Genomic DNA, 12,406 nt, shown 5'->3' on the forward strand with positions numbered 1-12,406 from the left:
GGCGTGTGGGCAATGTGCCCACCCATCACAGCTGGTTGAGAGTGACCAGTGCCTCAATACTGGGATATTGGCTTGTGTTAATGAACCCTCACTCCCCCCCCACTCTGTGTTAATTAACCCTCACTCCCCCCCACTCTGTGTTAATGGACCCTTACCCCCCCCCCACTCTGTGTTAATGGACCCTTACCCCCCCACTCTGTGTTAATGGACCCTTACCCCCCCCACTCTGTGTTAATGGCCCCTCAGTCCCCCCCCACTCTGTGTTAATGGACCCTTACCCCCCCACTCTGTGTTAATGAACCCTCACTCCCCCCTCACTCTGTGTTAATGAACCCTCACTCCCCCCACTCTGTGTTAATGAACCCTCACTCCCCCCCCACTCTGTGTTAATGAACCCTCACTCCCCCCTCACTCTGTGTTAATGAACCCTCACTCCCCCCACTCTGTGTTAATGAACCCTCACTCCCCCCCGCCACTCTGTATTAATGGACCCTTACCCCCCCCCACTCTGTGTTAATGAACCCTCACTCCCCCCACTCTGTGTTAATGAACCCTCACTCCCCCCCCACTCTGTATTAATGGACCCTTACCCCCCCCACTCTGTGTTAATGAACCCTCACTCCCCCCCCACTCTGTGTTAATGAACCCTCACTCCCCCCACTCTGTGTTAATGAACCCTCACTCCCCCCCGCCACTCTGTATTAATGGACCCTTACCCCCCCCCACTCTGTGTTAATGAACCCTCACTCCCCCCACTCTGTGTTAATGAACCCTCACTCCCCCCCCACTCTGTATTAATGGACCCTTACCCCCCCCCACTCTGTGTTAATGAACCCTCACTCCCCCCCCACTCTGTGTTAATGGACCCTTACCCCCCCCCCCCACTCTGTGTTAATGGCCCCTCAGTCCCCCCCCCACTGTGTTAATGGACCGACCCTCACCCCCCCCCCCCCCCCACACATTCTGTGTTAATGGCCATTAACTGCTCTCACTGTGTTAATTAACCCTCACTGTGCAAGTTCGCTAATGCAAGTTTATGAGTTGGAGATATCCAATGTACACAGAGATATAGAACATAGAACATAGAACACTACAGCGCAGTACGGGCCCTTCGGCCCTCGATGTTGCGCCGACCTGTGAAACCATCTGAAGCCTATCTGACCTACACTATTCCATTTTCATCCATATGTCTATCCAGTGACCACTTAAATACCCTTAAAGTTGGCGAGTCTACTACTATTGCAGGCAGGGCGTTCCACACCCCTACTACTCTCTGAGTAAAGACCCTTCCATCAGATATCCATCAGTTTTACGGCCACCTGCCACAGGAACGCTGTCACGCAATACTTATGATGTGGAGAGGCCGGCGTTGGACTGGGGTGAGCACAGTAAGAAGTCTTACAACACCAGGTTAAAGTCCAACATGTTTGTTTCAAACACTAGCTTTCGGAGCACTGCTCCTTCCTCAGGTGAATGAAGAGGTATGTTTCAGAAACACATATATAGACAAAGTCAAAGTTGCAGACGATACTTTGATTGCAAGCCTTTGCAGGTAATTAAGTCTTTGGGTAACCCCAGGTTAAAGAAGTGTGAATTGTCTCAAGCCAGGACAGTTGGTAGGATTTCGCAAGCCCAGGCCAGATGGTGGGGGGGTGAATGTAATGCGACATGAATCCAAGGTCCCGGTTGAGGCCGTACTCATGTGTGCGGAACTTGGCAATGAGTTTCTGCTCGGCGATTCTGCGTTGTTGCGCATTCTGAAGGCCGCCTTGGAGAACGCTTACCCGGAGATCAGAGGCTGAATGCCCTTGACTGCTGAAGTGTTCCCCGACTGGAAGGGAACATTCCAGCCTGGTGATTGTCGCGCGATGTCCATTCATCTGTTGTCGCAGCGTCTGCATGGTCTCGCCAATGTACCACGCTTCGGGACATCCTTTCCTGCAGCGTATGAGGTAGACTGCTCGCATTCAAAGTATCGTCTTGCATCTTTGACTAAATATCCAGAGGTCGGAGTTTGAAGGAATTCTTCCCAGTTATTGTAACTAATTCAGCAAGAAAACCAGAACTTCAGTTGTACACTGAAGTCTGTGCTGTCCAACCCTGACTAGCCACATTCCTTTATGTTGTTCACAGGATCCTATCGTATTTCAGTGATTTTTGACAGTTTAAATCTGGATATATAACCTTCTGCATTGTTCTTAACCTTGGCTTATTCAACAAGGCATGTTTTCAAAAAGGAATTAACAACATATGACTTGCTGTACTTCTGACTTCACTGGCAATCTGTTACACATGTCTGATACGGTCAGGCCAAGCTTCAAAATGGCCTTGAATCTCCAGGAGCTAAAGATTTATTTCCAGGATACTGTTAGGAACAACCTTGGAAAAAGGTCAGAGGGCCAATAAACAAAATGTGTTTTCTGGGATGTATGAGTGAAGTGAGGTGGAGAGCGCAGGATCCTGGTCACAATCCTCCAATTTTAGGTATGGGATCAGTGGGCGAAGTTCTCCGTCCTGCTGCCATTAGAGGGGTTCCCGATGTAGCGGAGAATCAGGTGTCGGGGAAAAAACGAGATTGGCGCCCTTTCCGACGCTCCAGCACCCCAGCAGGATTTAGTGGTCTGGGCACCATATTCTCCAGGCCCACGTGGTTCTCCTCTGGCCGGGAGTCACATGGGTGGGAATCACTGCAGGTATTCACCAGCATGGGCCTGGTGTGACAGACCTCGCCACTGGCTGTAAGGAGGCTGCCCCCAAAGTCCATCCGAGAGAGTCACCTCATAGAATACACGGACTACCCACCCCAGGGACCTCCTAGATAGAGACCCCCTCCCCCCAGAGACCCCCTGAATAGGGACACCCTCACAGAAACCCCGTAAAAACCGACCCCCCCCCCCTCTAAACCCCCCAGATAGGGAGAAAAGAGACTCCTGTCTGGAAGGACCCCCACCCCCAAAAGAGAAATCTCTCAGGAAGACCCCCCCAAAAAGAGACACCTATCAGGAAGGCCCCCAGATTAGAGGCCCATTGTCTTGAAGCTAGAAAGCAGTCCACACAAAGGCTCTGAAAAACATTACTGTAGTAATGTCTACAAAATTATGAGAGGTATGGACAGGGTGGACAGCAACAAGCTTTTCCCAAGAGTGGGGGTGTCAATTACAAGGGGTCACGATTTCAAGGTGAGAGGGGGAAAGTTTAAGGGAGATGTGCGTGGAAAGTTTTTTACGCAGAGGGTGGTGGGTGCCTGGAACCTGGTAGAGGCGGGCACGATAGCATCATTTAAGAAGCATCTAGACAGGTATATGAACGGGCGGGAACAGAGGGAAGTAGACCTTGGAAAATAGGAGACAGGTTTAGATAAAGGATCTGGATCGGCGCAGGCTGGGAGGGCCGAAGGGCCTGTTCCTGTGCTGTAATTTTCTTTGTTCTCTTTGTTCTAACTCTCACCTGTCAATCACAGCTCAGTGAAGGAAATGAATGGTTTGCAGCTGGAGGATCTGAGGTGTTTAAACACAGGTCACTGCTTTCTCTTTCCAGGAATGGACGCATGGTGCTTCCTGTGTCAGGGCCAGCAGGTGTATTGCCCAGGTGAGAGTTACTACAGTAATGTTTTTCACTGCCTCTGTTTGGACTGCTCTCTAGCTTCCAGAAAATGGGCCTCTTTTCATTGGAGGATCCTTCTAGTTTAAAAAAAAACTTTAATCCCAAAACGTATGTATATGGTTTGCTTGGCCCTTCCCACATCGCTCACAGACATCCGTCACCCCTTGAACAACAATCTCATCCTAGACTTTGTCAGGTGTGCCCTGTACACTACGTTCAGCTGTATCAGCCCCAGCCTCGAACACGAGGTTGAGGCATTTACCCTCCGCAGCATCTCACACCACAACCCCTCCTCCAGCACCGGCCCCAGCTCTTCCTCCCACTGAGCCTGGACCCCTCCATGGACACGGCATCTCCAAAATCGTCCCATAAATCGGCGCGACGCCCCCCCCCCCCCCCCCCGCTTACAGCACCGCCTCCAACAACGAGGAGGCAGGCGCTATTGAGAAGTTTCAGAAGTCCTTCCTCGCAAAGTCCCACACCTGCATGTACCTGAAACTCACCCCGCACCAGCCCAAACTTCTGACATAGCTCCTCCAAGCTCGCAAACTGTCCTCCCACAAACAGATTCTTCATTTCCTTAATCCCCATCACTTCCCATCCCTGGAACCTCGCATCCATCCTCCTGGCTCAAACCCATGATTCCCCCTAATCGGCATCGCCCCCAACCCCACTGCCAACTTAAAATGCTATCGAAACCGCCTCCAGATCTTCAGCGTGGTCACTACCACTTGGCTCACTGAAGATTTTCCTGGAGTTATCGGGAGTGGTGCCATTGCCAGCGCCTGCAACCCCAACCCCCTACATGGGCCCGCCTCCACTCTCACTCACAAAGCCCCCACCTCCCTATTCCATCCCTGAACCTTCTCCGCATTCGCCGCCCAGTAATAACACATCAAATTTGGGAGGCCCAACCCCCATCGAATTGCCACCCTAATGCGACCAATTCACACGAGACGATTATTAGAAGTGAACAGTGGTTTTAATCAGCTAGATCTGTGCCTGCCTGCGACTGCCCTGTACTGAGTGCCGCCTACAGGCTGCAGCTCTATATAACACCCCCGAGGGGGCGGAGCCACAGGCAAACATAATACAATACAGTACAGTGGTGAATTGTAATAGCATACGTTCACCACACACCCCTCTGTAGTATCACCTTTCTTATCCTGGCCACCTCCCCCGCCCAGACAAACAAGGAGCTCAATCTGTCCACCCCCCCGGAATATGTTTTGGGCAAAAAGACCAGTAGGCACTGAAACAAACTCAAGAACCACGGTAAAATATTAATCTTCACGACCTGTACCAGAACCGCAATGACAGAGGGAGAGTGTCTCACCTCAACAAGCCGGCCTGCACCCTCCCCACCAAGCTAGTGAAATTGAACTTCCAATCCTGGGCCACCTGCACCCCCAGATACCTAAAGTGAGACCATGCCAAACAAAATGTCATCCCACACATAAGCAATTGTGTATATAGTGATTATATACATATATCATATATAAGACCTCCAGCCAGCAGGTGGCAGTAGAGACCAGCTACATGACACTGTTAGATCATAGAGTCATTCACCACAGAAAAGGCCCTTCTGCCCATCGAGTCTGTGCTGGTCAAAAGCAACCATCTAACTATTCTAATCCCATTTCCCAGCACTTGGCCGTGGGTCGCGGGTGCACATCTGAATACTTCTTCAATGTTGTGAGGGCCTCTGCCTCCACCCCCCTTTCAGGCAGCGAGTTCCAGACTCCCACCGTCTGGGCAAAAATGTTTTTCCTCACATCTCCTCTAAATCTATGTCCCCTGGTCATTGATCCTTCTACCAAGGGGGAAAGTTTATTTTGGTCTACTTCTATCTCTGCCGCTCAGAATTTTATACATCTCAATCATGTCCCCCCTCAGTCTCCTCTACTCCGAGGAAAACAATCCAGTCTATCCAATCTCTCTTTATAACTAAAACTCTCCAATTCATGATTTTCACGTCTACATTGAGCAGCATGGTAGTCTGTAGGATCCACATTCAGTCGGGCCTTTGTGAGTCTTGGTTATCAGTGAGATTGAGGCTTGTGCTGGTGTTAGTGGCAGAGTGCACCTTCCTAGCAAGTCTGCAAACATCTCCCACAAGTGCGGGGCCAGTGCTGTCACGACACTGTAGAGGTCTGCCAGGCATTGATCTGTTCCCGGCGCCTTCCCCGCCTGCTGATGTTCTCTGTGACAAGAATGCTTCCAGCCCCTTTTCCTATCCTTCCCCACAACTGGTATCTCCAGTCCATCGAGGATTTTTCCATCCTCAAGTCCCTCTCGGTGGGCTCGGAGGTGTACCACCCCCATAGAAGGCCTCGAATGCTTCGTTGACCTTTTCCAGTTTGGCTACCAGCCTGCCGTTATTGTCCCTGATTTGCGCTATTTCCTTTGTGGCTGTCTGCTTTCTCAGCTGGTGAGTCAGCAGGCAGCTGGCTTTGTCTCAGTGTTCGTAAAAAGCCCCCTGTGTCTAGTGGAGTTGGTGCACTGCTTTTCTAGTGGAGAGCAGGTCCAAGTCCATTTGTAGCTTTTTCCTCTCCGCCAGGAGCTCTTCGGTCAGGGCCTCAGAGTATCACCGGTCCACCTCCAGTATGGAGTTGACCAGTTGTTGTCTAGCCACCCTCGCCTTCCTGTCTCTGCGCGCTTTGTAAACGATAATCTCTCCCCTGATCACAGCCTTCAGAGCCTCCCAGAAGGGTGAGGCCTCCCTGTTCTGGTTATTGGTACCTCAGGAAGTTGGCAGAGGGCCTTTGTAGCGGATAGTCACAATTTATAGTAGCTCTTAGATTATTTCTAATACTTAGATTTTTGATATTATTTTTATGGTTATCTAATCCACCAAATTGTTCAACAATAAAACTTTAGTCGAGAACTGGAGGTTCTTTAGTGCACTTGTTCCAACCAGCCAAGCACCAGAACGTAACATGGTACCAGAAGTGGCTCTGCAGATCTACATGTAATTTTGCAATTCTGCCAGCGTCGATGATTCGCGACCAAATTATGTTCAGGATTAGCAATGACAAAGCCTGGGAGAGATTGTGGAGGTAGTATGAACTCCAGCTCGATGATGCCATTAAGATTTGCCATGCCAGTGAGCTAGCTGTGCAGCAGATTAGCATTCCTCTGATCCTACGAGGAAGACAAAGATATCCACAGATGGGTTCAGAGCATATTATTGCAGCAAGACAATGATGACAATTGGCTTCCAATTGCCTTTGCTTCAAGGTTAATGACTGACACAGAGCGGAAATATGCTCAAATAGAAAAACAATGCTTGGGCCTGATAAGTGGGCTCAACAAATTCCATGATTATGTGTACGGCCGACCAACATTCTTAGTGGAAACTGACCACTTGTTTCTGTTCAGAAAATATTTTATTGATGCTTTCATAATTTTAACAATTTTACAAATCAGATTTCTACAAAAAGAAATACACAACAATATAATCAGCAAATCCCCCGAGCACAAACCCCAGCCAACATGGCTTACACAAACAATGTCATCTTCCCCAACCACCCTCCGTTGGTTCTTCTGTCCTTACTCATCTCTCTCATGCCTCCCCTCCACCCCCCTCCCCCGCCCCCCCTTGCTGACAGCGTAATTCTTCTTGAAGAAGTCGATGAATGGCTGCCACCTCCGAGTGAACCCCTGCAATGACCACCTCCAGGCGAATTTAATGTTTTGGAGTCTGAGAAACCCCGCTATGTCTCTAACCCACATCCCCGACTTTGGGGGCTCAGAGTCCCTCCACCCTAGTAAGATCTGTCTCCGGGCCACCAGAGAGGCAAAGGCCAGGACGTCAGCCTCTCGCCCCCTGGGTTCCCGGCTCTTCCGACACACCAGAGATCGCCACCTCTGGACTCAGAACCACCTTCACTTTTAATACCTCTGACATGACATCAGCAAACCTCAGCCTCGGACATGCCCAAAACATATGGACATGGTTCGCAGGCCCCACCGCACAGCGCCGCCCCCACGCACAGCGCCCCCCCCCACGCACAGCGCCCCCCCCGTCCCCATTCCCCCCCGCCCCCCGCACAGCGCCCCCCTGTCCCCATTCCCCCCCACGCACAGCGCCCCCCGTCCCCATTCCCCCCCCGCCCCCCGCCCCCATTCCCCCCCCACGCACAGCGCCCCCCCGCCCCCATTCCCCCCCACGCACAGCGCCCCCGCCCCCATTCCCCCACCGCACAGCGCCGCCCCCCCCCGCCCCCATTCCCCCCCCCCCCCCCCCCCCCCACGCACAGCGCCCACACCTATCCTCCACCTCCTCAAGGAATCTGGTCATCCGGGCCTCAGCCATGTGCGCCCTGTGGACCACCTTAAACTGTATCAGGCTGAGCCTGGTGCACGATGAGGACGCATTAACTCTCCTCGGGGCCTCCTCCCATAACCTGGCCTCCAACTCTCAACCTCCCCTATCGAGGCTCCCTCCCACTCCATCAGCTCCTTATAGATCTTTGAGACCTTCCCCTCTCCTACTCTTGTTCGTGACACCACCTTACCCTGAAGTCCCTGGGGAAGCTTCTTTACCAAGGTTCAAATTCCCCCCTCTCCGGCTAGTCCACTGTCTCTGACAAATTCTACCACCTCCTCCACCGAGTGAAAGTACATTTCCCGGCCTCCGTAGGTCACCCTCAGGCGTGCCGGGTGCAGTAGCCCAAACTTCACCCCCTTCTTGTAGAGGGCAGCCTTGACCTTGTTGTAGTTCGCTCTCTTCTTGGCCAACTCTGCACCCAGGTCCGGGTACACTCGGATTTCACTGCCCTTCCAGGTGAAGTGCATTGTCTGCCTGGCCCATCCCATAATTCGCTCCTTGTCCAGGAACTGGTGGAATCGCACCACCATCACCCTCGGCGGCTCGTTCCCCCTGGGGCTTCCTCATTAACGCCCTGTGCGCTCGATCCACCTCCAATGGCCGTGCCATCTAGCATTATCTAGTGGGAGATAACGGGGAGCCAATGGATGTGGTATATCTGGATTTCAGAAAGCCTTTGACAAGGTGCCACACAAAAGGTTGCTGCATAAGATAAAGATGCATGGCATTAAGGGTAAAGTAGTATAGCATGGATAGAGGATTGGTTAATTAATAGAAAGCAAAGAGTGGGGATTAATGGGTGTTTCTCTGGTTGGCAATCAGTAGCTAGTGGTGTCCCTCAGGGATCCGTGTTGGGCCCACAATTGTTCACAATTTACATAGATGATTTGGAGTTGGGGACCAAGGGCAATGTGTCCAAGTTTGCAGATGACACTAAGATGAGTGGTAAAGCAAAACGTGCAGAGGATACTGGAAGTCTGCAGAGGGATTTGGATAGGTTAAGTGAATAAGCTAGGGTCTGGCAGATGGAATACAATGTTGACAAATGTGAGGTTATTCATTTTGGTAGGAATAACAGCAAAAGGGATTATTATTTAAACGATAAAATATTAAAGCATGCTGCTGTACAGAGAGACCTGGATGTGCTAGTGCATGAGTCGCAGAAAGTTGGTTTACAGGTGCAACAGGTGATTAAGAAAGCAAATGGAATTTTGTCCTTCATTGAGAGAGGGATGGAGGTTAAGACTAGGGAGGTTATGCTGCAATTGTATAAGGTGTTAGTGAGGCCACACCTGGAGTATTGTGTTCAGTTTTGGTCTCCTTACCTGAGAAAGGACGTACTGGTGCTGGAGGGTGTGCAGAGGAGATTCATTAGGTTAATCCCAGAGGTGAAGGGGTTGGATTACGAGGAGAGGTTGAGCAGAAAGGGTCTGCACTCGTTGGAATTTAGAAGGATATGGGGGGATCTTATAGAAACATATAAAATGATGAAGGGAATAGATAGGATAGATGCGGGCAGGTTGTTTCCACTGGCGGGTGAAAGCAGAACTAGGGGGCATAGCCTCAAAATAAGGGGAAGTAGATTTAGGACTGAGTTTAGGAGGAACGTCTTCACCCAAAGGGTTGTGAATCTATGGAATTCCTTGTCCAGTGAAGCAGTTGAGACTCCTTCATTAAATGTTTTTAAGATAGAGATAGATAGTTTTTTGAAGAATAAAGGGATTAAGGGTTATGGTGTTCGGGCCGGAAAGTGGAGCTGAGTCCACAAAAGATCAGCCATGATCTCATTGAATGGCGGAGCAGGCTCGAGGGGCCAGATGGCCTACTCCTGCTCCTAGCTCTTATTTATCATAGAATTTACAGTGCAGAAGGAGGCCATTCGGCCCATCGAGTCTGCACCGGCTCTTGGAAAGAGCACCCTACCGAAGGTCAACACCTCCACCCTATCCCCATAACCCAGTAACCCCACCCAACACTAAGGGCAATTTTGGACACTAAGGGCAATTTATCATGGCAAATCCACCTAACCTGGACATCTTTGGACTGTGGGACGAAACCGGAGCACCCGGAGGAAACCCACGCACACACGGGGAGGATGTGCAGTCTCCGCACAGACAGTGACCTAAGCCGGAATCGAACCTGGGACCCTGGAGCTGTGAAGCAATTGTGCTATCCACAATGCTACCATGCTGCCCTAATGTTGTTATGTAAACGCACCCTCTCCAAGCAGCTTCTCCAGCATCCTCCCCACATACACACCAGCATCGGCTCCTTCACTCCCCTCCGGCAGGCCCACGATCCCAATGTTCTGTCTGCGTGACCGGTTCTCCAGGTCCTCAACCTTCTCCTAGAGCCGCTTCTGCTGATCGCGCATCAGACCCGTCTCCGCTGCCATCGAGGGGAACTGCTCCTCGTGTTCCCCTGCCACCTCCTCCATCTTCTGGCTGGTCCGACCCTGGGCTGCCAGCCTTGTCTCAACGCGGTCGACTACCGCCCTGATCGAATCCACCGTCCAGGCCAGATCCTCCAGACTCTCCTTTCGTTGCTGGGTGAACTTATCATTGAAGAACATCTCATCCGTTGACCATGGAGCCAGCAGGGCCTCTCCTTGCCCCTCCGCCATCTCCACATACGTCACAGACGCCGCACCAGCTCTAACCGACTGATTCTCTCTTTTTCGACTGGTTCTGGCCGTCAGCTCCATACACCAGAGGGTCTATCTCTTCCACTCACTCGCCTGCATCTTTTTTCCGGATCACATCCACCTGTTATCCGGGGGAAAGGTCTGAAAAAACCACAAGCGGGAGCCACCAAATATGCGACTCCTCACTCCATGGTCGCCACCGGAAGTCGACCATAGACCACTTGTGGCGAAAAATCTAAATGAGATGTCACCCAGGATACAACGTAAGATGCTGAAGTTACAGAGATATGATTTCAATTCCATCTACATGCCAGGTAAACATCATCTCACCGTAGCGGATACACTATCTCGTGCTAAGGACATAAAAGAAGAACAACTCTTGGGTAAGGATGTACAAGCACATGTGAATCTTGTGACGGAATCCCTTCCAGTCTCAGGTGAGAAGTCAAAACTAATCAGAAATGAAACCAACAAAGATGAAATCTTACAGAAGATAGTAAAATATCTCACAGAGCGATGGCCAAGAGGATCTTGCTCCAATTATTACAATATCAGAGCAGAGCTGAGTGCAGCCAATGTTATTTTTTTGCTGAGGCAAAATAGAAAAGTCATTCCAAAATCGTTATGATCAATGATTCTGAAAAAGATTCATGAGGGGCACTGAGGCCAAGAGAAATGTAACAGACGGTACACTGGCCAGGCGTCAATCAAGCCATTCACATCATGGTCAAAAACTGTGCAACTGGTCAGAAATTTCAGTGCGAACAACGAAAAGAACCAATGCAGCTGGGCAAATGCAGCTGGGCAAAGTCAATACCAGTCCAGATGAAAATCAACCAACCTCACAGGTTCTACCAATGCTCAGAAGGTCAACAAGACACAGAAGGAAGCCAGAAAGACTGAACTCGTGATGAACTGTAAGTAATGAACACATTATGCATATCATGTATATTGTACAATAAATTGAGATGTATGTAAAACGATACATTTCCAAAGGAAAGGGGATGTGGTGATATGCATAAGCAATATTGTATGTTGTGATATAAATGACCTCCAAACAGCAGGTGGCAGTGAGAACAACCACATGACACTGTTACCTCAGGGAGTTGGGAGAGGGTCTTCATAGTGGATAGTCACCATTAGATTATTTATAATAGTTATAGTTTTTTGATAATCTTCTTGTGGTTATCTAACCCATGTAATTGTTCAATAATAAAACTTTAACTAGTCAAGAACCAGACGTTCTTTAGTGCACTTATTCCGACCGACCTAGCACTAGAATGTAAAACCCCCCCACCCACGGTCCCACTCCCGGAGAGGAGACCATAAGATACTCACTTTTCCCTAAATTCAATTTATGCCCTGAAAACACCCCAAATCTCTGAAGCAAACCCATTATGGTCGCCACCGAAGAGTTTGGCTCTGAAATACCAGCAAGTCATCCGTATACAAGGAAAACCTGTGCTCCACCTCCCCCCTGAACTAGCCCCTTCCACAACCCCTAGCTCCTCAGCGTAATGGATAAGGGCTCTGTAGCCAATGCAAACAGAAGGGGCATCCCTGCCTTGTTCCCCAGTGTAAGCAAAATACCCTGAATTCATATTGTTTGAGTGCACGCTCGCTATCGGCTCCTTCTACAGCACATGCACCCACACCATAAACTTCGACCCAATGCCAAATTTCTCCAATACGCCATCAAATAACTTAACTCCACCTAATCAAACATCTACCGCAACCACCACCCCTGTCTCCCTTCCCTCTGCCAGAGAAAGTACCACATTCAGCAACTTCCTCACATTCGATAACAAGTGTCTGCCCTTTACAAA

At 50.2% G+C, this 12,406-nt stretch overlaps 1 protein-coding gene across 3 annotated transcripts in view; it reads right to left on the reverse strand.

Moving 5' to 3' along the window:
- Positions 1–12,406, reverse strand: part of ttll5 (tubulin tyrosine ligase-like family, member 5) — a 509,143-nt gene that overhangs the window by 45,753 nt on the left and 450,984 nt on the right. The window contains exon 32 of one of the 3 annotated variants that reach the window (XM_038821754.1): positions 7,875–8,555. The exons of 1 other annotated variant lie outside the window; for it this stretch is intronic. In XM_038821754.1, coding sequence (XP_038677682.1) covers positions 8,503–8,555 — 53 coding nt within the window. In that variant the 3' untranslated portion in view covers positions 7,875–8,502. Of the gene's footprint in view, positions 1–7,874; positions 8,639–12,406 lie in introns of those variants that run through there. One more of the 3 variants, XM_038821747.1, reaches the window with a different exon arrangement.

This window comes from Scyliorhinus canicula, chromosome 2 (genome assembly GCF_902713615.1).
Source record: "Scyliorhinus canicula chromosome 2, sScyCan1.1, whole genome shotgun sequence".
In the NCBI taxonomy this organism is placed as follows: Eukaryota; Metazoa; Chordata; class Chondrichthyes; order Carcharhiniformes; family Scyliorhinidae; genus Scyliorhinus; species Scyliorhinus canicula.